Genomic DNA, 27,962 nt, shown 5'->3' with positions numbered 1-27,962 from the left:
GACTCTTCCTCTGTAGCCCCTGCAGGCCAGATTTTGACTGTTCTCAAAAGTGATTTGGCCTTAGCTAAAATTAGATTATAACATGAAGCTACCTTGTCTCTTACATGTAGCCATAAATGAGATTCAGGCTCATTAGCATGTATTCCGTGCTTTTAGAACAGTGGGATCTTTTAAAACCCTCTGAGAACCATGGGAGCATAGTTCTCACTGAGTAGGTATGACTGAAAAAGAAAGAATTTTCTCCAAGGAAAATTTCAATGAAAACAAGTAGCTCTTTTAAAAACTTTTTTTAAATGGAAGAATTAGAGGTTTAGTTCAAACAAAAAAAGAAGCTGCTGGATAAGTCCATTACAGCCAGTATGAACATGGATTTTGAACACCACTTTTGAAGTACAAAAAGTAGTCTGAATATTTTCATTTATCTCGTAGAAGCTGTCTACACATTTACATTTCCAAATAAGCAAGAAAATTTGGACAAGCAACCCTTCCACTTCATCAAGGAACATCACAATTCCTTCCCCATGGAACTGAAGTTGAGACTTTCATAAGCCTTCGTGTTCTTCCAGACCTCTATTTAAATTTAGATAACCTGGTTCAATGAACAGTACACAGAAAATGTTACGGGGTTGGGGTTTTTTAATTATTGCCTACAAGGTTGTACCATTCCCTTTTCCTGTGAATCTTTTGATGAACACGGAATGTGAAAGTGGCAGTAGGAAAAATGTTTTAAAAACTGGAAAGTGAAATAAAATTTAGTGATAATTTTTGTATTAGAATGTAAAAGTTGTGGTTTGGAAGAGGTCATAAAATGTTCCAAAAGAGTAAGGAGCACCCCAGGAAGTACAGAGATCATGTGAATCCATGGCTGTGAGTCATCGCTTCCTTTCCCAGTGTAATGCAGGTTCAAGAGGCCTGGACGTCTCTGGGTAAGAATGGAAGATTGCAAAGGACCTCTGTGGCCTGAAGTGTGGTTCTGTAGTATACTTCAACTGTAGAAAAGGAGACCAGCAAAACTATTACTCCTGTCCTAAAACCCTGTGAACTCTAAAATCATCCAGGAAAAAAAGAGTCACAAGAGCAAACGTTATGCTCTGTAAGAACATTGTCAGTTCACAGCACAAGTTCTCATAATCTTCAGTGGAGCCAAGGCCAAAAAAAAAAACCCCAACTGAAAACCAAACCCACATTTTCTCTGGTAGGCCAGCCAACAGCTACCTCATGCATAGAGACAAAAAACTGGTCAAGAGAAAGGCGGATGAGGCTTTCTTCTGTTGCAGATGAAAACTGGAGCTACGCTGACAACAGCAATTTGACCACCATTCTGAAGAATTCAAATAGGGTTACGTGGGTTTTCTCAAAACATTTTGCCTCCTGCTTTGTTTGTAAATGTATGACAGAGGCTGGACAAAGAGTAACACGATGGTTTGGAAATTTTTAGTTGGTGTGCGGGCACTGTTAGAAAAATCTTAGAAAGAGCTCGAGGACTAGAAAGGAGCTCATAGGACAATGATTTCTATGGTAAAACTTCTAGTATGTTCTGGATTTCACAGATTATTGGTCTTGCTGCTGTGGCTTATTTTGCTTTCCTACTCCTTCCTCTTCACCTTCTCCCCTCCCTCACCTCCCCCTCAAAACAAGGATGACTTTTCAGGTGGATTAATTCTCTTATCTGCACTGCAGAAATGCTGGTAATCAGTGCAAAGGAAGCATCTGGAAGAACTGGCTATTAAGAAGGAAGCTAGATAAAATCAACTCTGCCTCTCATTTGGGTTTCCATTATATGCTGTGACAATGTCTTCTGCACACAAATAGTGGAACAAATTCATTTATGTATTTGTTTTATCAGTTCTAAATTCACTGCCTTTCATTATTGTTGCTTGCCCCTTAATTCCAGAACCAGAAAACAGAATGAGCCACCATCCCATCTTCTCAATGCCACTGTCTGAAACACCTGCTCTTGTTAACCACACAGGTCCTCTTTTTACTGGCCCCAGCTATGTGGAAGTTTCTCATGCTCACATTTAAAGCACATATACCTATCTTGAATTCTGACCCTATTAAGAGTCTGAACACACATCTCATTCATTACAGATTTCTTCCATCACTTTCTCAGTAGCATCAGAGGGAAATGAACTTTGTATATCCCACAGGTTCTCGTAAAATTCAAAATAAGCTGATGTTTGTATTTTCACTACAATCCACTCTAATATTTTTAAGATAAATTAATTTCTATTCCTTAATTTTTAAAAACAAAAACCCCCAAGCATCTCCCAGTTTCATTGTCTATCTTTAAAGATTCTTGTCCACTGTTCTTAGCTTGGGATTAATTAATAAATAACATGTTTCTACTAACATCTTCCTTCTCCTTCAGAAATACTGCCTCAAAACATATCCTTAGACAAATAAGAGTAAGGACCCAAAACAGCAAATTTCATGATCCATTACAACACTGTGCTACAGGGCATGCCATTTTACCATGATGTCAAAATAAATAATTCTCTTAAAATGCAAAAAAATTAAAAGGGAATTTCAGCAATTAAGTTAGCTAAAATATACTTTCTAAACTCATATTTATGAAATGTAAATTACTAGTTACTGAATTAAAGAATTCAATCTGCATTAATATCTTGTAACGTGAATATATGAAGTCCTGAGAGGAAAACTAGCATGAAGAGTATTTTGCTTTAGGCAAATTAAGCAGAATAGAAATTGTATGAACAGGGAAAACTAAATGGTAAGCTAGAAATTGTCTTGCAATTTTAAAAATAAACAATTTGGTTATTTTAAATTACTTTGGAGCTGTTTTGATTACCTGCTATTGCTAAAAATCAAGATCTAAAATTACTATCACTAGAAAAGAAAAAAATAGTTATTTTAAAATCAGCTAGATTCATCATTGTTTACTCTCTCTGACTAAAAAGAAAGCAATATCATGTTTTAGTATATGATTTTTTAATCTCACAATTGTTTAATTCCTAAAAGAAAGATTTTTTTGTTTATGTTTTGATATAGTAGTATTGGAAAATGGGACATTTTTTCCCTGTATTTTGACCACATGGTGTTCACAAGTGAAAAGCCAAACAGGTGGTTTTGCTCCTAAGCTAATACTAACAGCACATTTTAGAGGTCATCCAACCTTCATTCAGTGACAAATTCTTCTGGTTGTTTTGTCCAATAGATAGTATTATTTCCTATTAAAAAAGGCAAATATTACAGAAAAAATTTAATAAAACTGTTGAATATGTCAAATGAGTTGACTCTTTAAATGACAAAGTATTAAAAATATCATTGAGATGTAGCAACTTATGTAACAGGAAATGAGCACTTGGACATGTTCACACTGACTTTAAATGAATGTCAAGTTACTTACTTTCATCATTAGAAACATTCCCCAGAGAGGTGTGACTGGAATAACGTTTGTTTTCACTTTCATTGAGACATCGTTCAATCCAACTCTCTGCAAAAAAAACCAAAGATGCTCTTTTGTGTGTTTGTCTGCATAAAATATAAACCTGCAACAGATAAATCTCAATAAAGTGCCAGTGTTCAACAGATGGTGATCTTTAACATTTCTGTTAAAACATGCTCAGTCTGAGGTTATTTAGCAAGAAAATCCTTTCTTGCTTTCAAACTTAGCTGTTGCTTTCTAGTTTCAATTTTGGGGGCTTTTTTGTTGCTTTTAAACTACAGAGGCTGAAACACTTCTGTGTACAAAACAAAGGTCCTCAGGATATTCTCTCCCCCATCACATGATACATTAAAAAATAAAAATCAACTGATACACAGAAATGCATTAGTTTCCAAGTCTTAGTCTGGCAAAAGATTATATCCTCGAGTATTCCCACTGGCTTTGGAAGAAAATGGGTATAAAATCAATCATTCATGTGAATTTTGGTTAAATCAAGGATCAAGTGGTGCTCTCTGAAGCCCAGTCCTACAACCTCATTCACACTGGTGGAGTCCCAGGCACTACTGAGATCTTTTCCTCCCTGGTGCAAGTCCAATGTAGCAAGTCAGCAGCCACTGAGCTGCTCAAACCTTTGTCACCCCACAGTGCAAATGCAACCACTCCTGCTCCTCCCTGTTTTTCAATTAATTCCCACCAGTCAGACGAGTTACCTACAGCATTACATTGATTTGAATCCGCTGTTCTTCCTGGAAGCTATAACTGACATCCCCTGATGACTTTAGAGGATGCACCAGGCTCAGCAGAATATACTGTTACAGGTCTTCAGGGCAAAAGTTACACCTTCTTATGTGTTTCCTTGGACAAGGTATGAAATATGAGTTTTGAGTTTGCCTAAATCCCTGGGTATTGCTACAATAAACTGACCTTCCTCATAGGATTATTTTTCAAGGGCGTGAACGTGGGCAGAAAAGAGTTTATGCTCAGAGAGCTCTGTGTGGTGAAGGCAAGAAAAAGAAGGGGTAGGTGGGAAGGCTTCAAGGCAAGCCTGCAAGTTATGACAGGAAACAACCCCACTGAGTGAAGAGATGCACAAGAATTAAAGGGAAACAGGCCTCTCTGTCAGCAAACTGCCAGAGCCAGAAACACCTTCAAAGACATGGAAATGGCTCCAGATTCCTTTCCATAAGCCCCCCCACCAGACACCAGGCTACCTGCACAGCACAGGCAGTAGCCTGCCAGCCAGCAAAAGCCCATCACAGCGGCAGGCTTGAAGGGAAAGCAGGAACTCAGCTTCTTGGGAAAGCTGCTCATCTGGTTTATAGAAGATAAAAGTTGGTATGACTTCATTTCAGCACTAGATTCCAATAAACAAATAAATGAATAGTCATGACCAAATACATCCTGCAGAAAAGAAAAACTTTTTAAACCCAGGCAGTTGCATGAACTCGTGCATATTCCTCTGTGCACACCCCCTGCACTGCCATGTAAACAAAAGGGCAATGGCACCTGTGAAGAGCCTCAGAAAGGGTCTGCTGAGAACCCTTCAGAGCTGATTTCCAGGCCCTGCCACAAGACTCCAGTGGTTTTGCATCCTTGTGGTTTCCAGGCAGTGTTGTGGCAGCTCCAGGCTATTCCCCTCCCTCTGCCTCTTTGCCTGTGTATTCACAGTAGGAATATGCTGCAGTGCTGCCTTCATCAGTACAAGCACGTCCCTGTGAGCATCTTTCTCATTCACCATCACACTTGTGCCTAAGAAGTCTCACAGCCACGCAGCCTGCTCCTTTGAGGTACTTCTCTGAAAACCATCCAAAAACCCATTTGATGTCAATAGATTTTTTAAAGGATATTTCTTCTCCCATCAGATTCAACACAGCCTTGTATAAAAATCACTGTAAGGCTGCCGACACCACGACATAAAACCTGCCAGCAGGGCTTGTGCTGTGTAACCAGCCCCTGCTCAGTTACAAACCCACAAGCAGGCGGTGACTCCAACTCAGAGGCTTTCCCTGCTTGTGCTGCTCAGCTGCGTGGGGTGGGGATGTATCACCTCCTTGTCTAAGGGCCAACACAACGATATGGCTGCTTTCTGCCAGATTTCTTTCGCTGCCCTAAAACTGAGCTCACAGCATCTCTCCAGTCTCCTTTTAAGTACTGTGAGCTGTCTTACAGGTGAAGAGAAACTTGCTGCCGAAGGCAACATCAGAGAGAGGTGCAAGAAGCCTTGGGAAAGATCACCCTACCTCCTCCTCCTCCTTTCAGCACACAGCCATGGCTGTATATAATTCCCTTGGCTCTGAGCCCAGCTGCAGGGAGTAAAAGCAAAGGCGGCTGCCATTAGCGCCAAGGGGAGACCGATGCCCAGCTCTGCCCTTTCTTTTCCTGCCGGCACCGAGAGCTGGGAAGCTGGGATGCATCCTCTTCCCTCGGCAGCAGGGAACTGGCAGCAGCCATCTTTAGTCAAATTCCCTGCCTAAGTAGAAGGAAAAAAAAAACTTTTTAAGTGTCACTCGATAACCATTTCCATCATCCTTGTTCACGCAGTGTCTCTGATAACTGCGTGCCTTCCCCTTTTTGATGGGAAAAGCAGCCAGTTTACATGGCCACATAGAAAGTCTGGAGCAGGGTGCAGTTACTGTTTAATTATGTGCTGCAGCTCCTTTGGTCCTGAATCACCCCGGTTCAGCCTGCTGCAGCCTGAGTCTGGCTTTCTCTTTGTGGCCTTGCATTTAAATAGCTGATAGAAATTCTTCAGGCCTGAAAAGATACATGACCTGTCTGGCAGCAAAGAATGAAGAAAACTAACTCTTTTGAGCAAAAATGTCAGGGAGTTTATAGCAAATTTGCCAAATTATTTGGCTAATGACAAAATGTGACAAACCAACTAACTATTTAAAGGTTGTATTATCGCATAAACCAAATTATGCAAGTATAAATAAATAAATATTCTAACATATAACTTCATTTAATAAGTAGCTATTTTGTACTGTTTGCATAAAGAAAAACATCTTTATAAGGCTTTAAACTCTCAATATTAATAACAGTGTCTTCAGATATTAAAAGAAAATACAACTACAGTTTTGCTAAAATTTTGAATATTCCCATCAGGAGCCCACAAAGCCCAGACACAAGAACACCTGCCCAAAACAAAACAAAAGAAGAAAGAGGCATAGCGAACAAAATTGAAAGTTGAAATTAGGTTTGACTTTTGGAAGCTCTTTCAGAGTTAATAACATTAGATCTTGTTCCAGCTTAAGGAACCCACTGGGTAGAGCCCTCCACATGTGGAATGCTCTTGTCCTCATGACACGTGGATGCGCCTGTCCCAGGCAGTCCGGCTGCAGAGCTGCAGGAGAAGGCCCATGGGGAGCCCCTGGTGTCTCCAGGCTGAGGTTCCATCCCAAGGCTGGCACCCCATTACACCACTGTTCTAAACATGCATTGAGTCATGTGGGATGGAAGTCATGTGGGAAGGCTTTTTGTGATTGAAGCTTAATTGTTGCACTTAGACCTCACCAAGCTCTCACAGGCAGGATTTCACAGCAGGAAAACTCACAGAATGATGGAGAGTTCAGGCAGCTACTAAGCAGAAGTGCACATCAGACCTGATAACAATGATGAATCATTAATACAACATGAGAAACTCCAAATTTCTAATGGGAAGTGCTTGTGAGCACAAAAGAAAATACATTGTGTGTAATACATCGCTGTGTTTTTAGTGTATCAAGCCTTAAGGCATTTCCTCTCCCCCTCTAGGAGTCCTTCCCACAAGGAGTTCCAGCATACCATACCCTCAGCTATACTGGGGCAGTGGTTTGAACAAGGAGCAGCACTAGTGAAAAAGCAAAAATATAAATTAGGAATATCTAGTAGTAAAATTATATTCATACTCATAACTGTGACACAGTATGGAAAGTATCATAAATCTTACTAGCAAAGAAAGCAAAGAGTGTTTTTAATGGCATTTTGAAGATCCATCTTTAAATATCACAGCAACTATTTAATTTTGCACAGGTCAAGAGTGAGCTGTAGTGAAACACACAACTGTGCTCCTCAACCTTAAAATTTTTATTATATAATTTTGCATACCACTAAACACAAATACCTTGTATCTGCTGTGGGATTCCTACATGAGGGAAAGGAGATCATTATTCAAATTACAATAATTTTCCCAGTGTAAATTTTCTGACAGAAAAACTATTACACAAACAAACAAAAAAAATAGAAATTGTTCCAAATTAAATGCTGAAAGATGAATTTAAAATAACTATGGAACTATTTCTGGCCCTAATTTTGCCTCTTCTCTTCTTGATCCCAGTCTTTCTAAGATTGACACATCCACTGAGACTCAAGAACCAGAGTGTTTCACCTCCATTCCATGTGCCCACCAGACTTTTAACAACAGAAGTTTAAACTGCACTTGTTTTCAAAAGTGGGCAGAGCAGAAGCCTGTGCAGCTTCACCCCATCCCCAAGGCACTTCTTTTCAACAAACAGCTATTTTTATTTGTATGGTGTTTCAAAGATTGAGCTGGGGAGGCAGGCCTCAGACTCCCCAGACAGAAACAGATGAGAGCTGCTCAGGAGCAGGAACTTTCATGAACTATCAGAAATGAGAAGCAGAAATGTTCTTTAAATATATCTTTGACAAATTATTTTGACATGTTAGGTCCTTCAGAAGGAAAGGCTTGCTTCTGGAAGTCACCTTCGAAAGGCTTCTCCCTGCAGAGGCTGAGTTGAGGCGATACAGCAGAGGTGCCTGTGTATACTGCCAGTACATTTAATGAGATAATTACTCCTTCTTGTTTGTGTAATGGTTATTAGCTTAGTATATTTGCAGCCCAGAGCACTCATTACTCCCACATGGGCACGCCGTAGCCAGAGCAAGGCAAGAGCCACTTGGGCTCCTCTCTGCAGAGAAGAGGAGGTGGGTCTGATCACATCCCCAGTGGCTTCTGCTCCTGCTGTCCTGCCAGGAGGGTCAAGAGTTGCTGCAGGAACAGCATTACCTGGAATCACAGACTCTTCTGGCCTTTGTGAGCCACTGTGGCCACAGGCACTGGGGGGGCTGTGCCATACAGCTTGGAACTGACTGTACCCAGAGCCACTGGCAACAGCCCTGTGGCCATGTGTGCATGTCCTGAAGGGAGACTAAGAGGCTTTATGGACAGAATAAAGCTCTGTGGTCACCTAATCTGAGCTGCATTTTGCTCACCTCATTCCCTACAGCGGTACAAACAGTACTGGTTTTCCACAGTTATGCCATATCCTCTGATACATCTGACTTGGATGTGGTCATATCACTACCATAACTGGGAATCGCTGTATTTTTTTAAGTGTATGAGATGAGAATCCCCATGTCCTAGAGAGATAGCCAAGGCTTTAGTAATAACAAAATTTGCACAATTATTTATTTCACCAAAGCCATTGCAATTGCATGAAAAACCCTCTCACGTGCCTTCAGCTCTAGATTGTCTCTCATACTCCGAATTTTAAACTCACCAACAAGCATGACAATTTACTTAGGGAGCTACACACAGCCTGACACTTCTTTCACATGAGTTTGCTTGCCACTGAAATAGCACTATCACTGGAATAAGAGTATAAGGTTTGCTAGGAACTAAACCACTGTCTGAGCTACATACTAACTTGGATGGCACAGCTGCCAACAGTCTAGCTCCTTATCTTTATTCATGATTGCTCTTGTAATTTTTTGCCCCAGTTTCTCAAGGCAAATTTTAAAAAAAGTTGTGAGTAACTGTGAGCAAAGGTACCTAAAGGTAGGTAATGCAAATATGAAGGGACTACCAAATTGTAGTGGATTTGTAAGAGGACCTGCGGGAAAAATGAATATTTAACAGTGATGACAGACTTCATTTTACAGTTCCAGTGACAGAAGAGGAACTCCTCTCATGCATATGGAGTCTTAGCACCCCTCTGAGTTATTTGTTCATTGTTCTCAGAGGGAAGAGTTCCTCATCTCTTCCTGCAGCATGTCTTTGCCAAGTGTCTCAGTACCAAGCTGGCCAGCAACACTGTCTAGCTGCTCATGTGATCTTTTAGGCCAAGAGAAAGTGGTCGCAAACAGCAAATTTAGCAGGTAAAAGCAGTAACTCAAAAGCTCAAGAGTCTGACTGAAGGTCATAGAACTTCCCATTTTCATTTTGATAGCCCATGGTACCAACTGGAGAGTTCATGCAATGATATTCTATATCTTTTCTTATTAAGGAAACCACCACTGTCCTGACAGCTTCTTCTGTTGTCTGTCTCAGAGTAAGTGCTGAGGTTTGCAAGATCCATTGAGCTTTTCTCTGCAGAGATGATCTTGCTGAACGTGGTTTGAGACATGCCAGCACCCCAAAAACTCTGTTCATGCTCTCCATGTTGCACCACTGCTGTGGACAGAGAACTTCTAACCTCTACAGCTGTTAAATTCATAATGTCTGAGCAGCCTGCCTGCTTTGGCCATCCCTTAGAGTGCTGCAAATCTAATTTCTAAATGCTGTATGAAGGAAAGTAAGGAAAAATGAGCCAGTACATCTCATATTTTGACGAATGCAAGTGAAGACTACATCTTGTAACATTTCAATATCTTGGAGCAATTGGTCATACCAGCTTATAAGACAAATCACGAGTTTAAAACAGTCCCTTAAAGGCAAAAGAGATGATTCCTTTCTCTCAGGAGTAATGATTAGGAGATAAATCTGAAGTCTGACCCTCAAACAACTAAACACCTATTCTAGTACCTTCTGTATACAACATCTGGTCTGAGTAGAAGCAGATTCACGTTCTGTGTCTCTCTCACACCTTGTGGCACAGCACTGCTGGTTACAGGCACATCTGCCACCTGAGAAGTGTAACACTGCTGGAGTGCTGTGCAGGTTGGTTACAGCAGCACATTTAAAGCTTTTAAAGAACCATGCTGCTTGAAAGAAAGCAAACAAAAATAATTTATCTACAAAGCCTCAGTCGACTGCAAAAGCAAGACCTAAACAAGATCTTGCTTAGCCTGCACATGTGTCTGTGACATGATGGCTTGGTAGCCACTGGCTCCCATTGAGGGCATTAAACTTACCAAAATCAACTAAAATCAAGCAGAACAAGCTGCTTGGGACAGCCAATCACACAGTAATTTTCAAAACTTTAGGTTTTCATAGGTGATGTAATCAAAATGTTCCTCCTCTCCACTGTCAAATGAAAGGTTTGTGAGACCATACAAGGGTCACTGTCCAGCTGCTGTTCCCTGTGACAGCTTCAGCACATAGACACTCCTAGTCACAAAACAGCTCCCCTCTAACCATCGAGGAGCACCTGCCATGCAGAGCCTGGTTTTGCTCCTTGCTGCCTCATTCAGTGCCATCGGCTGGCGAGGCACACAGCCTTCAGTCAGTGCGTGCGAGCTGTCAGGAACATCTTCAAGCTCCACAGGAAATCATGCCAGTGTCCTCCTTGGTCCTGCATAGCCATCTTCTGTTCTTCCAAGAGACCTGCTCCTCAGGGATGACAGTGACACATGGCCTTGGTGCAGATGGCAGAGCTGCTACCCTGGCAAGCTGCCAGATACCTCGGTGTTTTGTTTGCTAATCTAACTTTTTATTTCATTTCCAACAGGGGAAAATATCAGGCATTCTTGTTACAGTCCTTTCTTTTGTTCTCATTTCTTGGCATACAATTCTATTGGAACTATTTCAGGGTTAATGGACATTGGTCCAGGGCACTTCGTAGATGTTGGCAGGAATGTTTTTGTTCTTTTTCTTTGACTCATGATTCTGGTAAAGCACTGTGAAGATTCACCATGATATCATAAGAATGCAAAGAATAACTCTCTTGGGTGTGAGAGAGCTCTTTCATTTTGTTTAGCCAGGTCTTCACTCCCAGTATTGATTTTCTACTGAACTATTTGATAAAGTATATTAAAAATTGACAAGCCATGTTTAAACTGATAACAAAAAGTACGACAGTTAATAATTTTTTAACTCCTCCAGAATACTTGGGTAGGAAAGCTGGAATTTATGAGATGCTCTGTTCTTCTTACGCTGTGCACTGTGCAGAAGTTCATCTGAATATGATGCTTTCATTTAAGTATTCTGTCAACAATATTCCTTGTTAAGAAGGTGCATACCAAATGTAGATAAAGCACCCTCAGAAGCCCTATAATACAAGATGCCTCTGCATATTGATTCTGGTGTTTAGGGCAGCCTCTACTCTGGATCAAACAAGGTTTGTGAACTCCTATCTGTCCCCCTCTCTGGAATCACAAAACATGTTGCTTTTGCATTTCCAACTCAATATGCATGTTAATTAGGAGTAGCCCTTTCCCTCTCCCAGTCACACACAGATGTTATCTATTCTTTCATTTTGAAAAGTAAGTTTCACCAGACCAGTAAACAGCTGCTTGGTTTTTGCTTCATCAAGGCCATTCCTCATTTAGCGGCAAAGCAAACCTCACTTGGTCCAATTTCAGTGCAGTGACATTTCCTCACATTCCCTTAGTGACACCAGTATCTGACCAATTCACCTCCCCCAGGGCTGAACTTTAACTTAGATGGCTGTGCAACATGCAGCCAATCTTTTCATCGGTAAGATCATCACACACATCATGTGGCTTCCAAGCACCAGCCCTGCACACAGCAAAGTGTGCCCTCATGCTTCCACAGCAGGATGTGTTATGGCTCCTCAGTCCTTCTGCATGAATCAGTGCAAAGGCTATCATTGTCTCCAGTTAAGCTGCAATATTTCCTTCCAAGGAAATGCAAACATGCCTCTTGATTGCTAAACCTGTTCTTACCCAGATTAAAGCTCAGAGTCTATTGATGCCCTTTTTGCCCCAAACTCCATTAACTTCTTATGCTACAGAATTAACATAAGACACGTAAGTGAGCTTATGGGGCCTTAAATTATGGGTACCTCTCCCATTTCTTACAGCCTGCAGCAGTCTCTGCTCACTAGCTTCTGAGTAGAACATTCCCTGCTGCCATGGTCCTTCAGTTCATCAGTGTGCATGAGAAAACAGGGAGTCCTCAAATCCCTAATTCAGCTCTGCTTCACCATTGCACAGGGCTGGAATCATTTGGCTGAGCAGGAGAGCTGCGGCTCAAAAAACAGAATTTGCATCAAGTACCCATGAAATGCTTCCCTCTGCCTCAGGAGCTGATGAATCCAGCAGACAGGCCAATTTGGCACAGAGATGGTAGTGCATCAGTAAGACAGGCCCACAAAGATGACAAAATGAAAAAATGTGAGATATGGGTGGGGGATACACAAAACACTGGTTGTGGGGCTCAGGGGGGAGAGAGAGGAGGGACAAGGCTGGATTTTGGAAAGGAGGTGAGAAAGAAAAGGAAAGAAAACAAAAGAATGAATGAGAAAGAAAAGGACATGGTCAGAAAGAAAAGATAGGAGAAAAGAAAGTAACTACAGAGGTTTTTTGGGTTTTTTTTAATCAGGAGAAAAGAGGTCAGCTCCTAAAGGAATGAGGCTACAGTAAATATTTCTCATTAGAAACAACATCCAGTTGAGCAGACTGAAAGAACATGAGAAGACAGACACATATGTGCAAAGAATACATGACTCGGTGTTAGGACATAACCATAGCAGCAGGAAAGAGACAATCACTTGACTGAAAAAGAGTGCGAACCAAGAGATAGAGATACTGCATTTACTCAAATGGTGGCCCCTTTTCCTCCCTTTATGGATATCTACTCCAAACCTATCCATTGCTCACTACTGTCAAAGGATGCAGCCATCACATCACTCACAACCATTTTGTGCGTAAATATGGCACGCCAGACAGAAACAAATGAATGCTGTTTCTCTCAGAATGAACACAAAGAATACCTGCCTACCAAAACCAGCAGAGAGGACATTAATAAATCATCATAACATCTCCCCCCCAAAGACTGGTACGACTCCGAACTAATCTGTGTATACAGAACTAGCATTTCATGCTATTAGCTTTATAGTCTAAATACAGTTGACTAAAAGTCTTTGCTAAGTCCTGATGTGCCTAGACTTACAGATTTGTAAACCTTGTATGAATTTAGCCCCTTCCAAACTGTGTCTTCCCTTCCTTTAGAACATATTATGAAAGTAGACCAATGCTTTTAAAACTAGGAGCCTGGCTCTTCTGAGAAGACTCCAGTCTCCTCTGAACAATATGCAAAGCAAACTCAGGGAGGGAACATGAGAAAAAAGAGAAGTCTTCTTTCCTCCTTCTCTTTTTGCCCAAGACTCACCAAAACAAGAGTCTAGTATTGAATATTCAGCACTGAATACTAACTGCTCAATAGACGGTCTGTTTGCAGAGCTCAAAGTGGAAATGACCCAGCAAGGAGGAGAGGTGAACACGCTGCTCCATCCATGTGATTAAACTGCTCTGTAAATGCAGTCCTCCCCACTTCTTCCCACCTTGTTACAATGGAGGCCATTTGCTGCCCCTACCACAACTCACTTTAAAAAAATGTTTGCATTAGAGGGGCCCCTGCACCAGTATTGTCCCTGTGACTGTATATTTAGGATAGGAATGTGAGTTCCAGCTCTGGAAAACCTGTGATAGCCAGGCAGTCCAGCCAGCAGGATGTGTTACTGCCACTGCTTGGGAAAAAAGAAGCACAGGCACAGCTTACAGAGGAGCAGAGCACCCTGCTGGGAACAGTCCCTGCTTTCAGCCTGCACAAGGCACGGAGTAAATCTCACCTGGCAGCTGTCTTGTTCTGCCATGGACTTAGAGGAGGAGTGCTGAAGACACCTCCAGAGTAAAGACATTTTGGTGTCACACAGTGAGCACCCAGGAGGCCCAGCTGGGACAGTGGCTGGTGTGCAAACACAACACACCACTTAGCAAATGTGTCACTTGTACTCTGCCTCTCATAAGGCCAAATGTCCCTTGATAACTAAAACATAGTTCGTTCTACCCTTAACCCCAAAAGAAGCAGCCTTTTACTTACACAAGGCACACATTTCAGACCTGTCATGCTGAGAATTCCTGGTCTGGCCCTTGCACCACATCTGTCCCCAGTGAGACCTCTGTCTCACACAGCACTGGGCACAGCTCCTTTCCTGCTGTCCCTGGGGTGCCAAGCTCGTTAGCCAGCAAATCTCTATCCTGCTGCTTAGCCTGGTCTGACAGACAGAGACCTGGAGTTGAAGGGCTGTGCTGAGGGGTGGGTGAGTCCCTCCGCCACCACACAAGCCCGTGCACCCAGGACCACCCACTGCAGGAGCAGGCATCTCTCATCACAGAGCTGCTGTGCCTTGATACACAGCACTCAGGGACCAGGACTCCACTTTCATATTGCCTTGCACCACTTTTTTTTTTTTTTTTAACAGTGTCTATCAGGCCACCATCACCTTAAGGACCAGCCAGGAACTTTTGTTTCCCCGTGTTGCTTAAGTTTTTTTAAGGAGTAAAGGAGCAGAAAGGATTTTACTTTCCTCTTAATATCAGAGATGGCAACACCCAGGAGTAGGATACCTAGAAGCTAATGGCATTAAGTACTCATTTGCTTAATTAGGACATCCTGACACATGCTCATGGTTAAACTGAATGTCAGATGAGGGGGGGAACCACACAAGTCAGGTTGTTGAGGACTTTTTTCCCCCTTGAAGGATAGTGTTTTGTCTATTTTGTATGACCATCCATGCATTTTAACCAACAGATGGTCTGTTTCGGCAAGATCCTAGAATATTAGGAAAACATGCAGCCTTTCCTACTTGTCCTCTGACACAACTTTTGGTATTTTGCAGCAGATTTCACATTTGTCATAGGGTGCTGAAAAGTGTCCTTAGGTGTAAAAAGGATGTTCTGTGGGGTCTTTTGAATCAGGTGTGCATTGCTGTCACCATGGGGGAGTCGGCTCTGAAACACAGGTGATTCCACCCACCACTGGATGACCATTCATGAGACCCCACTAATGAATTGGGCTCTCCCTCTGTGTTTCCCTTCCTCAGCTGTAGCTGAGGTAGTTTAAACACTTCTGAAATAGTTTAGCAATTAAAAGGGTTCTAGAAGGGAGGGGAAAAAATTATGTTAATCCTTCTAACATTGCATTTAGTGGTACCTCTACTTTTTGCTTTTTTCACTACTTTTAAATTTCCCTTGTCACTGCATTTCTGGTATTTTATTGCTTTACAAGTATAGCACAAGTTAGATCTGAACATACAGATCTATACAAGAACAGAAAGCTCGTGTCTTTTTTTTGTTGACCTGTAGATCTCATTTGCAAACTTATATTTGTGTATAAGACAAGTTCCATATAATGAATTTTACCTGACTTAATATGAGCATCTGTAAGTCTTGCCCCAAGTAGCCAAAACAGTTGAAGGAAACAGGAGAGTCTGATAGCATAATTCTAAGGAGTGGAAATTTAAAAAGAGAGGAACGAGAAGGTGAATGACAGCAAGTATTTCTACTTCTCGCAACAGTATTCTTTAAAAAAAAAAAAAGGCAGTGATTTCTAGCACTTGAAACTTGTAGTCCTTTCTTCCAGGCAAATACCATTTTTTTTCTTGATATTATCTCAGCAAGGAAATCAAAGCTCCTAGAGAAGAGGATTTTGTCTTTTTAAGTGTTTGAGTCCCTGCCATGGGGTTCATGAGCACCCAAAGCTCCAGCACGAAGTCTGTCAGAGTGATGATCACGGCATCAGACTGTGACTACTGTGACTACAGCCAGCCTGGAAAACAGATGAAATCCCAGTATATGTCCCCAGCCTACTACTCTGAAATGAATGCCTCTAATTCCCAGAGCTGTAAGTTTCAGGGAACCACTCATTCAGAGAATGTTCCAGCTATCTGAAATATATTTTTTGCTATTATGTTAATATTTGGTATCTTGCAAAAAAATGCTCAGCATAAGCTGCTAATTAATTGTGAACACATCATTCATAGCTGTGAATCAACTCCTTGGTAGCAGTAACTTCCATCTCAGAGAAACTAAGTTCAATTACCAATAAAAGAAAACACAGTGCTTAACTGTAGCTGAAATGAAGGAAACAAGACAGCACTGAACCACACATTTCACATTTCTGTCTTGAGGCAAATTAAGCTGCAAATGAGCTTTCCCTTACTGGGTGCCGTGAGACCCAAGGCTCTATTTAACCCTCTCCACTTTTTCCTGATTTCAGATTTATCAGAAAGGGAAGAATGGTCGAAAGCATTTAATCCAACATGTGTTTATACGCAGAGAATGAAACCACAGCTCTTGCAGCAAGCAAGAAAGACTCTGACGCCGACTTTACACACCGTTTCTCACACTGGCTAGTATTTTATAGCTAATAAACTACTCTTGCTGCAAATCTCCTGAGAGAAAATAAATATACATGAAGACAGGCCAGTACTGCTAGTTATGCATGTAAAATAGCTATAATTAAGTTATTACACATTCCCACTCTGGGGAGGGATCATTACATGTTAACCTTGGGCATCTGCCCTCTCTCAGGAACACACATGGCCTTCAACAGGTGTTTCCCTCGTGGAGCCACTGCAGGATCAGTACCAGTCTCTAACAGCAAATTGTGTTAGTTCTCAAAGTTGACAGAAACTCCCTAGTACATCTATACAATCCTACCGGATCTAAAAGACGTGTGTAAACATGCCAGTGGTACAGACAGCTTAAAAAACCCATGCAGGCCTCCACTGGCTTAATCATCACCATGTACTCTTCCTTCCTACACTTGTTATCTATAGGATCGCTCAGCCATCAAATACCCTTTATGATATCCATCTTCCTGACCAGTATGTCAGTAATCAAATCCCCTCGGCTGCTGGGACGCTGGGCTCCAGCGGGGTCGGATCGTACCGGGTATTCATTTTCACACACAATGAAACAAATAGAAAACCCAGCACAGATGCTCAGGAAATTCACAAACCCCAGCGCTCACAGAATCGTGAGCTAATTACTTGGACTCCAATGTCACATCAAGTATCCACCAAAGGACTGAGCTTATATTCGTATTCGTTACATGACAGCCCACCACTGCTCTCAAGGCATTGTTATGAACCATCAAGCCCCAGCTGTATTTAAGGCCACCTCTTCAAAAGTCTTGATCTGAAGAGGTACTAACATTTCATCACCACGCAGATTTCAGTGATCCCAAAGTTTGATCTTTAGTTTGCTATACTGAAATCCTGTGTAAGGAAATAGTATTCCAGAGGATGCACCTCTTTATGACTGTCCTAACTTGCAAACCAGCTGCAAATTAAGCTAGCAAAATGCAAAGGTGTTTACATTCAGAGACACTGCCGATTTTACAGCTACACTAGCCTTCTTCCTTGCCGGCACTCTCACTGAAAACCAGCTGAAAACCAGCCTGATTTTCTAAAGGCAAGCAAGCCGACAACCCCGATGGAAGCGGGATACTCTTCCGATGACTTTCTGTGGGACAGCTGTAGCAGCATCACAAGTATCTTAGCACAAAATGGTCCCTTCTAATTTTGAGAAGATCTTTTGCTCAGTATATGTTTACTATGGTAAAGGTGCACCTGAAACAGACCAGCTGTGGCTACAGGTTTCTTTACAGTCCACACCCAAAAGTTTTATCTGTGAGAATCCAGAGTCCCTTTTGTAATGAGGGTTACACTCAAAATCTTGAGGACTGTAAACCGTAAACTGCAACTTAAATAAATGAAATAGTTTCCCATAGTTCTATGGCTATTATTATGCAAAACCTTGTTTTAGTTCTTTTTTCTCTCATCCTTTTAAAGATCTTTACTGCAGGTAAATATTGCAGAGCAGTGAAAAATATCCCAATTTCCCCTCCCTAAGAATTTTAGAATTAATTCATTAGCAGACAAATCATAAAATCATTCTTTTTTCTGAATCAGACTCAGAAGATGAACTTAGGTCAAGGCAATTTTGACCACATTTCAAACCTCTTAAAAATCCCTACAGATTTTACAAAGTTATTACAACACCCTCAGGAATGAAGACCTGATCCAGTGATGGGACTTGGGTTTAGATACCTGTTCTGCTGCTGCTGAAGACAGAAGGAGCTGCCAGGGATCAGGCCCTGCCGTGCAAACATTGCCCAAACAAACTCTGCAGCTCGCAGGAAAGGAAACATTTTTTATTGTTTTTTAGGGGTTTTTTTTCCTGCTCCATTTCTTTGATTTGTGAAATTTTATAAGATACAAAATGACATAGACAAATACTCAGGTCCAACTATATAAGGGACCAGTGGTATTTCTTGCATCTCCATATCATATCAAATTTAGGATTCAAAAGAATCATTGGATCATCCTAACTGTTCAGCAGGTTAGAGCCTTTATAAACACAAATTCTAAAGCAATAAAGAACTTTTTTTTCCTAATTGGAGTAAAACAGTATGAAAAGTACTCCAGGAAAGTAAGGGAAAAAAGCCAACACCAAGTTTCCTCTTTACTGTGTTGCAATAAACAAAGCAAACAGTTTTCAGAAGCAAAATCAACCGTTCGTTTGGATTAAACAAATCAGGACCTAAGATCACACACTTCAGCATCATACATATGTTCTGAAATGTCACAGCTCCATTCCCAACTAGCATTCAAGTATTTACTATCAATACTGGTAATTTCATTAATTGAACCAGGATATGAAAGCCATTAATTCTCTTCAATCAATGCTTAATATGCTAGATCCTTTTAAAATGGCAAGCTCATAGCAAAGGTCACCCACCACTGCCGCAACACCTGTCTATGTTGATAAGAAGATAGACTGAAATCTGGCCATTGCTACAAAGTTTTTAACCCAGCCGGTGGAAGCAGCTTTTCGTGGTTCAAATAAACTGCTTTAAGGGCCTAATCCCAACGTCCTTGACAGCACTGAAAGGCTTTCTGCTCATTTTAATGGGCTTTGGATCAGCTCCTAAATCTCAGCTTCAAGTCCCAAGGATCTCATCCATCTAGCGCCTGAAAACCAGTGGAGGTTTTGGCTGACTCCAGCATTGAAATAACAAGGGATATTTACTGAGCTGTGCAGGAAAGTTGCGCTCCAAGAACGCGCCTGTGTTTCCTTGGGCTCCTGCTCCCTGAGCGGCGCGGCGGGCGCTTCCCCCGGGAGTGCCGCGGAGCAGGAGGGTTGGCAGCCCCCCGGGAAATCCACGCAGCCCCGCGTTCCCGGCCGGGCGGCATCCTCCTGCGTGGGACAGCTCCTGCGGGGCGGCGCGGGGGCGAGGCAGCGGGGCGAGGGCTGTGTCCCGCGGCAGCGCCCCGCACTCACCGTGCCGATGTCACTAGGGGGGGCTGCGGCTGAGGAAAGCCGCTATGAGCGCTCGGGGTCGCCCGCAAAGCTTCCCCCGCCCGCCCCAGCCGCCCCTCGGGGCGCCCCGGGCGCTGGCCCCGAGCACCCAGCCCGCCACCGCCCTCCTGCCAGCCCCGACTCCTCCGGGGTGAGACGGGGCGGCGGTGCCGCTGTCCCCGGTCCCCCGGCAGCTTGCGGGCATGGAGCTGTCGGGTGCTGGCGGGGCTGCAGGGTGAGGACAGGGCCGAGCGCAGGGCAGGCGGCGGCGGCCGCGCTCCCGCAAGCCCCAAAAGCCAGATACAGCCCCCGGGATGACCCCTTAGTGCCCCACGGCGAAGGAGCGGGTGAGTCCGGCGGAGACTGCGTACTTCCCGCGGCGGCTCGACGGCTCTCGGCCCGGCTCGGGGGAATTACGAGCTTGTGAAACTACCCCCGGGGGCGAGCGGGCGGGCGGCTGACGGGGTTAAAGGCGGCGGCAAAACGATGCGATGGAAGATACCGCAAACCCAGCGAGAAGGGCGTGTGGCCCTCCCGTGGGGGTGTCCCACTCCGCGGCCGCGGGAGAGCCCCGAGGGCAGCGGGAGAGTCCGGAGGGCAGGTCCTCGCCAAGCGCCGCCGCGCCGTGCCCAGCCCGGGCCGTCGGGGCCGGGCGCTGCTGTCCCGCCGGCCACCTGGGGTTGGGGGCTCTCCTGGAGCCCAGGCGGCCAGAAAGCCCTTTGGCCTTGGTGACAGCCCCCACGGGTCACTCTACAGGTTAGAGGAACGGGGGCTAAACTCGATGGAAGCACACGGCGCTGTTGGGGGAAGGTGAAGGATCCAAACCGTTCCCCCACCTTAAAATTAGAATCGCGGGTATTTTTTTTTTTTTTTTAATCCCTCTGGTTTAGGGAAAATCTGTTGAAGATAAATTAAAACATGACTGATTTTTTTCAATGAAGCCATATTTCTCCACAATGCAAAAGGATCTTTACATAACAACTGAAACTCAGGAGAAAAGCTAATTGGATTAAGTCCTGTGAAAGGGAGGTTAAGGTGTCTGAATGAGACAACTGCAAAGCCCCACTTTTCTTGCCATCTGCTTAGCAAGACTAAAGTGTTTTCTGATTAATATTATCTTAATCAATCATGCTGCCACTTATTACAGCCTTACTGAAATTAAGAAACGAATACTACGGAGGCTCAGCCCGAGAACGGACAATTCTCAAAGGAGGGACTGAAAACGCGGGGCTTTTTTTTGTTAGGTTTGATTTTTTTTCTTTCCGTAAAGACCCATTCCTCTCGACAACGAGATGTTGCCGGCAGTCCCCTTAATCCCGCCTCGGCTGTGCCGCCGGACAGGAAGACAACTTTCTCTAACACCCTCCTTAGCTCCTGCACACGCTCTGACCCGAACTCAACGATTCTTTCCCCGCCGAACACTTTCTCACCGGAACAGCCCGCCTGGGTTTTGTCCCGGGGACCCGGCAGTAAATGTGGCCCAAACCTGGCTGGTGTCGCCGGTGGCCGACGAGGGGCCGAGCTTACCCGGTGCATCGAGAGCTCCGCGCCGGGACCGCTGCAGGAGCAGCCGAGCCGGGTCGGGCAACACCCCTCCCCTTCTCTCTTGTTTCTCTTGTTTTTAATCAATATTTAAATTTTACAAAACGCCCATCGGCCACCTTTGGAACGAGGGATGGGAAAGCCCTTCGCGGGTTTGTGGAGGCACGGAGCGAAGCGGTTCCGAGGCGGCACTGCATTTCCCTATCGCCCCTTGCCCCTTCTCCACCTGCACCAGTTACAGCGGCACAGCGCCGGCAGCCCCGGAGGAGCCGGGCCGGAGCTGCGGGGCCCCGAGGGAGCGGCGGAACGCGGCCGCCGAGGCCGTCGGGGAGGCGCGGAGGGGACCCGATCCCGCTGCGGGGCTGGGGCAGCTCAGCTCCGCGGCCGCCTCGCCGCCGGGCACGGCGCTCACAGCAGGCGCAGCGGCTGCCGGAGGGGACGGGCAGATCGGGAGCGGGCGGCGGGAGCCCCCTCCCCGGGCTGAGCCCTACCTAACCTGCGAGCTGTCCGCCTGGGGAACGCCTGGGCGGGCAGGCAGGGAGGGAGGGGAGAGGGAGGGGGTGTTCTCCTGTGCTAATAAGATAAATGAAATTTTCAGAGGTAACTGTGTCGGGCGCCTGCCCTCCTCTGCACGCAGAAGCTCCGGGGCTGCGCTCCGCTCAGAGCGCAGGGGCTGCGGCGGGTGGAAACCCCGGGAGCGCGGGCAGGGCGGCGGGGGGGAGCGGGAGAGCAGGGGCCGCCGTTTCGGGAAGCTGCCGGCTGACAGCGGGAACACCTAGGCCTGGGCCCTGCCCCACATCCCCCGCCGCCGCCCCCGGGCCGGGCCGGGCGGCAGAGGCCGCCTTCGGGTGGCGGGGCGCGGGCTGCGGCCCTCGGGGCTGGCGGCCTCGCCCTGCGGCTGTCCCTGTCCCCTCCCGCCGGGGCTTCTCCCCGCTGGCGGCGCCCGCTGGTGGGACTTCGGCCGCCGTTCTCCCTCCCGGTTACAGGACCGGCCAGGGCATCTTTTGGAGGTGCGGGGAAAGAGAATCAACCCTGCCCTTCCCCGAACTTCCTTCCGAATCGGCCCAGCCCCGACTTTGCCCGCGGGACAGGGTGACCTCGGTGCTGGGTTTGCCCTAAGCCACCAACCATCTTCCCTAGTAAACGTCGTTTTCTCGCCCAAAGAGTTTTCTCGCCTCGTTTCTGCTCTAACCTAAGCGAGCGCCTAAAACTAGAAGCGGAGAGGCAATTAGTTTGCTGGCCGGCAGCCTATGAAGAAAGGGGAAAAAAAAAAAAAAAAAAAGAATAAAAGAAAAAACACTCTCTGCTCCATCGTATCTGCAAGTGGAACCGTAGGGCTCCTCCAGCCCGGGAGCTAGAGCTCCCCCTCCGTGGCCCCGCACCCCGCTCCCCCGCACACGCCCGGGCTCATTTGTCTGCGAGGCCGGTGCGGCGGGCGGCTCCCCCCGCTGCCGCCCGCGCTGCCCCCGCCGCCACGGTCAAGTTGAGAAGTCCTCCCTGACGGGCGAAAGGAGCCCGCTGCCTGCGGGGGGGGACTTACCTGTGGAGTCCATATCGGGTTCCTCCAGCAACCCGCAATGCATGCTCTTCCCATGGACGGGACGGGAGCCCCAAGGTCCCGGGGTGTGCAGAGCCCCTATCTCAGAGATGCGCGGGGAGATGGAGCAGGGTGGCGGCGAGGGGGTGGGGAGAGAGGGCAGAGGCAGATAGTTGGGGAGGGGGGGTGTAGAGCGGGAGAGAGGGACACTCCGTAATCCAGCAGGGCAAAGCCAGACCCGTCAAAATGTTTGCGGATGTTTCATGGGAAAAAGCATCATTTTATAGAAGCCCTGATGGGAGAAATGTCATTGATAGGCCAGCCAGCCTGATGAATGGCTGCTACTCAGATGGGGATGTGGCAAGGCTCAATGTGAAGCCCATTGTGATGCTGTTTTGAATAAGAAAAGCTTTCCTCCAAAAAGGGGGGCCTTAGATCTACGCAATCCCAACACTTCGACTTCCCTCTTCTATTAGAGCATTAGAAACGTTTTTCTTATTTAAAGTTCCAGCGGTCTTTCCACTCCTCCCTTCCCTCCCCCAGCCCCCACCCAAGGTCCTTGGCTCATTACAGACCGAGATCAAAATTGGCTTAGATCTTCAAACGGGCAGTAGGTTTGGGGTTGTGCTCTTTGGGGCTGCCGGGTGTGCGTGCAGCGCGGCCGAGCTCCCCTCCTCCTCCTCTTTCTCCTCCTCCCGGTGGGCTCTGGGTTGGGATCCTTCGCGGGCACATGGCACTGGAAGCTGCACAGCTTCCCAAATATCTTGTAAGCTTAGTTTATTGGAGAAAAAAAAAAGGGGCGATGTGTGTGGGTAGGAAAGGGGGGTGTGAGGGGAGAGAGAAGTTACCAGTATCTCGGCAAGCGATGCTGGCACTGCAGACCTGCGGCAGGGACTCCCGTGCATCTCCCCGGGCCTCAGGAAGAGAGGGCAAGGCGGGGTGGGGCCGCTCGCCACCGGCTTGTCTGGCAGCGGAGAGTGGCTGACCCGGAGAGCTTTCCGTGGGACCGGGAGGAAAGCAGGGGGGTGGGAGATCCCGATTGCCAAGAGAAATGAAGAACCAAACCGGGTGCGTTTTCAAACTGGTGTTCTCCCAGCTTCAGTCCGAGGATGCGAGGATCCCTTTTCGGGTTAGAGGATTGCGGGGGGAGAGTGGGGCAGGACAGAAGCTGGAAAAAGTTGCTTATTCTGCATGCGGTTGTATGTGCTGGAAGTGGAAGTAAAAGTGCAAAGCTAGGGCTCTGATAAAAGTGGCTGGTTTAGGGAAGGAAAAGCTGTGATTAGAATATGAATAGAGCTCCAGGAGAGGAAGAGAAAGGGGGATTATAGCTGAATTACTTTGACCATGGACAGAGCCAACGTTTTCCACTCTTCTCCCCCTCTCCCCTCCCTACACCCAGACTACCCCCCTTCCCTCTCCCCTTCGGGAAAAAAAAAACCAACAAAACCACCAACCCCACACAGCAAAACAAGCGGCGAGGTTGCTAAAGAGGAAGCCCGGCACTCCGCGGTGCCTTCGCATCCCCAGGCGGGCCGGCGGCGGGGGAGCCGGCGGGGCACCTCGGCCCTTGCGGACCGGGCCGGGCGGGCACCGGGGCGACCGCTGCGCAGCCCCACAGGCCGAGTTTCGGCGTGGGGAGCCCAGTGTGCACGAAGAGAAGGCCCGTAAAAATAATACCGGAGAGAGACAGTGCAAAAACCGAGTCTGCAGCCGGCGGAGAAGCCCTCGCGGTGGCGGCAGGGACGCCGGCCGGCTCTGCCCGCCGCAGGGACGTGTCCGGCGAGGCGGCAGCAAGGCCTGGGGAGGCTGATGCTCCTCCTCCCTCTACCCCACCAAAAAACAACTCCAACCCAACGCAAGGGCTCTGCTCTTTCCTGGCGGCCATGGCAATCCCTACGGGGAACTTCCATCTCTCCGTTCCCTGCACCACCCGCTTGCCGCCGGGCTGGCTCTGCTCCAGGCGGCACCGCACCGGGGCCCCGACGGGGGGGGCACGGCCGGCTCTGCGCCGCCGCCTCCCTCGACGGCGCGGCCTGGCGGCTCCTGCTGCCGCCCCAGCCTTGTCCGGCAGGACCCATCGCCCCCGCCCCGGCCTCCTCGGGGCTGCCGGGCCACCGGCTGCCGCCCCCGCGGGGCTCTGACCCGGCCGCCTCCCCCACACCGCCCGTATCGGGGAGCGTCCCCTTCCCACAGCAAGGGGACACGCTCAGCCCCGCCGCTAAACGCCCCTGTGGGCCGTGCGGGTGGGTTTTAATTGTCACCGCCAAAACGGTGACATTTCCCCACCTCTTAATGGTTTTTTTTCCCCCACTTTGTTTTCCCCCAAGGCTTTACCGTGGATGGTGCGAGCCTTGAGAGGAGCCCGAGGGAAGGCCGTGGGCCCCTCGGAGCCAGCCCTCCCTTTCCGGGAGAGCGCCGGGCCCTGTGCGGGAGCAGAAGCCCCACAGAAACCTCAGGGGTATTTTTGTCTGTGAGCGGGGCTCGTCTTTAAGGGGTTTTGAAACCCGCATCAGCTTTAAAACCCAGGAGATGCCGCCGGCGCCGCCTGTACGCGGGGAGTTACCTGGTGCCCGCATGGCTTCCCCCGGGGGGCCACAGCCCTCGGCAGCTCCGGGGGCGCCCAGCCCTGGGCCGGCACAAGCCCGCGGGCACTCGCCATCCATCGCTCTCTGACGCGGGGAGGTGCCCGCAGGCAGGGCCTGGCTTCTGCAAGTGGGGAACACCTGCCGTGGCAGCCGCACGGGCTCCATCACGGGCACCCTGCGCTTGCGGGAATTCCACCTTCACCGGTGTAAAGTTCGGAGATGCTCTCGTGTTGTTGACGTTCCAGAGATGAGCAAAATGAAAATACAGATTTGTGAACACAGGGATATGTTCTTTCCAGGGGTGATGGGGACGGGATTTAGCACAGCCTGGATGTCTACAGGCTTGGGCTGTTCTTTGACAGGATGCAAAGGTGTACATTCTCTGTGAAGGACAATGTGTGGGCAGGATCAGCAGCAGCACTTTTGTTAGACCAGAGGTACTTGTTGCAATGTGTTTACTCCCTGCCTCTCCGGGTTAGTTCCTATCCCCACATTCTTGTGGAATATATCAATGCTGTTGCCTTCCTGCTTACCTAATCCCCCCTCAAATGTTTCAAATCACCCCCGTGTACTTCATAGCTCCATTATGGTTTCTTGTTTGGGTTTTGCTTACCTGTTTAAAAAGAATCACATGCTTCTGGATATCCCATGTGATACTCATTAAAGTACTTTACTCTTCTGAAAGCACAGAGCATCTCCTGTGCTGCAGGCTGGCAGTTTTCAGACGGCAGCACTACAAGTCACTAGCTGCAGTTTTTGATTTGATACAATGGGCAAATCTCAGCAAGGATGCAGAAAGTGTACAACTGGGAATTTTCACTCCAAGTTCGTGCCTGTGCAGATCATCTACAAGCCATAAAATATACGGAGATTAACCCTACACTGCATCAGATGATGCATTTTTAGTGGAGAGGGATTCTGCTGCTATTTTGAAAATACTACTACTTCTATACAAGAAAGAATACAAACTTGTGTTGGTGCAGGAGGGAAGAGCATGATCATTAAGAGAACAGAAGACACATTCCAGGGTGCTGAACAACTGGATGCAAAGCTGACATACCATTTTAGGTGGCCGACAGAAAATGAGTTTCTTTTGATGGTTTAGCAAAGCAGAGGCAGAATGGAAGCATGATAGTTTGTATCAACTTACCATCCACATATTTTGAGATTTTTCAGAAAAACACATTTCTAGGACTGTCTTCCACTCTGCAGCTGTCTGTGCCAGTAGGGTGTGACCACACCTTTTTTGCTGTAAAAAGCTCCTTATGCTGGTATTAGACTCGGAGAATCTCTACTGAACTCTAACAAAAATTTTGCGGGAAAACACTAAGAACAGCATTTTCAACAAAACTACTGGTACAGGAACAAAAAAATACAAACTGTTATCGATTAATTTAGGTAATTCTACTTAAAAGCAACTTTAGGCTGAAGTTCTACAGAAGTTTTCCCATGGACTATCAGAGACACCAGCCCGCATTAGTTTTAGGAATGGATGGGAATTGCTTGTGAAAGGAGTTACATAAGATGGTTCTTTACCATACCAGGGATCTGAGTTCAGTGACTCAGGGGATCCTTCTGGATCCGATGTATCTCTGTGCAGGCTGTAAGACTGCTGGCAACAGCCAAACACACAGTGACACTTCATTATTTTAGCAGTGGCTGCAGTCTGTGAGTGGTTCCATATTTTCTTGCCTGAGCCAGCAGCCTCCTCCTCAGTATGAACCCATGCTTCTGTCAACCCTCCTTCCCAGCTTTATTCCTGTTTCTGCTGTCTTCATCTATTGGGCAAATCCCATGGAAGAAGCAGAGAAGGATCTTGTTTCTGTACTGGCTTCTCTTTCCCACTTACTCATCTTTATTACCAGAACAGGAAATGTTAACTTTATTTTACATATATTAACACCCTGAGGAAGCTATACGTATAGGTGAAGGACAGGATATGGAGTAAGCTGACAGATGACTTCTGGAATCAACTCTGTGTCTGGGCTTGGGGAACATGATGCTGACAGATGCAGGAACTGGGAGAGGAACATCAAAAGGCTGCCTAGGTAAACACGTGCACCAATGCCTTCAAAAGCTTTTAACTGACACAAGCACCAGGAGAAAGTGGCCAGGGCAGACGCATATGCAGGTATCGGGGAGAAAATGAGCAGAAGAGCAGAGGCATGCAAATGATGGATTGCACATGCACAGAGCAGGGGGCACCTTCCTTGTAGCTGGGAAGAAAAGTAACATGAATTACAGCTGGCATGCTGTTAACTGTAGACATTTCTGAAGCCAAGTTTTGTTGATGATGAACACAGTCAGCTTTCAATGATCTTCTCTTATTAATGTCTGTGAAAGGAATTTTGCTCAGCCCGAGCTCTCTTCTGTTCATAAAGTAGTGCAGTGACAGTGTTGCCAGAAGTGATCAGTGGAAATAGCTGGTTCATGCTGGTCACTGGTCAGTCTGCATGGAGGAAGGGAATTCACTCTCCTGGGTAGTATCAGCATCCACAGGAGTTGAGAACTGCTGCCCCAAGGGGTGCTGCCCAGAATGCTCGGCCTGGGAGACACTTGCTGACTTGAGTTTGAGAAAAGGGCAAGCAGTCATCGATTTCCGAGCTTACACCAGATTTAGCTGGCTTTTGTTGTGTGTGGCTGGTACTAGTTACCAGAGGATTTGTACTGTGTGTTGGAA

At 46.5% G+C, this 27,962-nt stretch overlaps 1 protein-coding gene across 2 annotated transcripts in view; it reads right to left on the bottom strand.

Annotated features, from left to right (window-relative positions):
* RFX4 (regulatory factor X4) overlaps nt 1-23,130 on the bottom strand; it is an 87,677-nt gene extending 64,547 nt beyond the window's left edge. For both annotated transcript variants that reach the window (XM_042051053.1, XM_042051054.1), the window contains exons 1-2: nt 22,701-23,130; nt 3,371-3,457 (exon numbers count right to left, since the gene is read on the bottom strand). In XM_042051053.1, coding sequence (XP_041906987.1) covers nt 3,371-3,457; nt 22,701-22,743 — 130 coding nt within the window. In that variant the 5' untranslated portion in view covers nt 22,744-23,130. The remainder of the gene's footprint in view (nt 1-3,370; nt 3,458-22,700) is intronic.
* Nucleotides 23,131-27,962: the final 4,832 nt, after the last annotated feature.

Source organism: Corvus kubaryi, unplaced genomic scaffold (assembly GCF_017639235.1).
Source record: "Corvus kubaryi isolate FWS band 111438036 unplaced genomic scaffold, C.kubaryi_AGA036_p1.0 74, whole genome shotgun sequence".
Taxonomy (NCBI): domain Eukaryota; kingdom Metazoa; phylum Chordata; class Aves; order Passeriformes; family Corvidae; genus Corvus; species Corvus kubaryi.
Note: the sequence above shows the minus strand (reverse complement) of the source record. Positions and strands in the feature narration are given on the sequence as shown.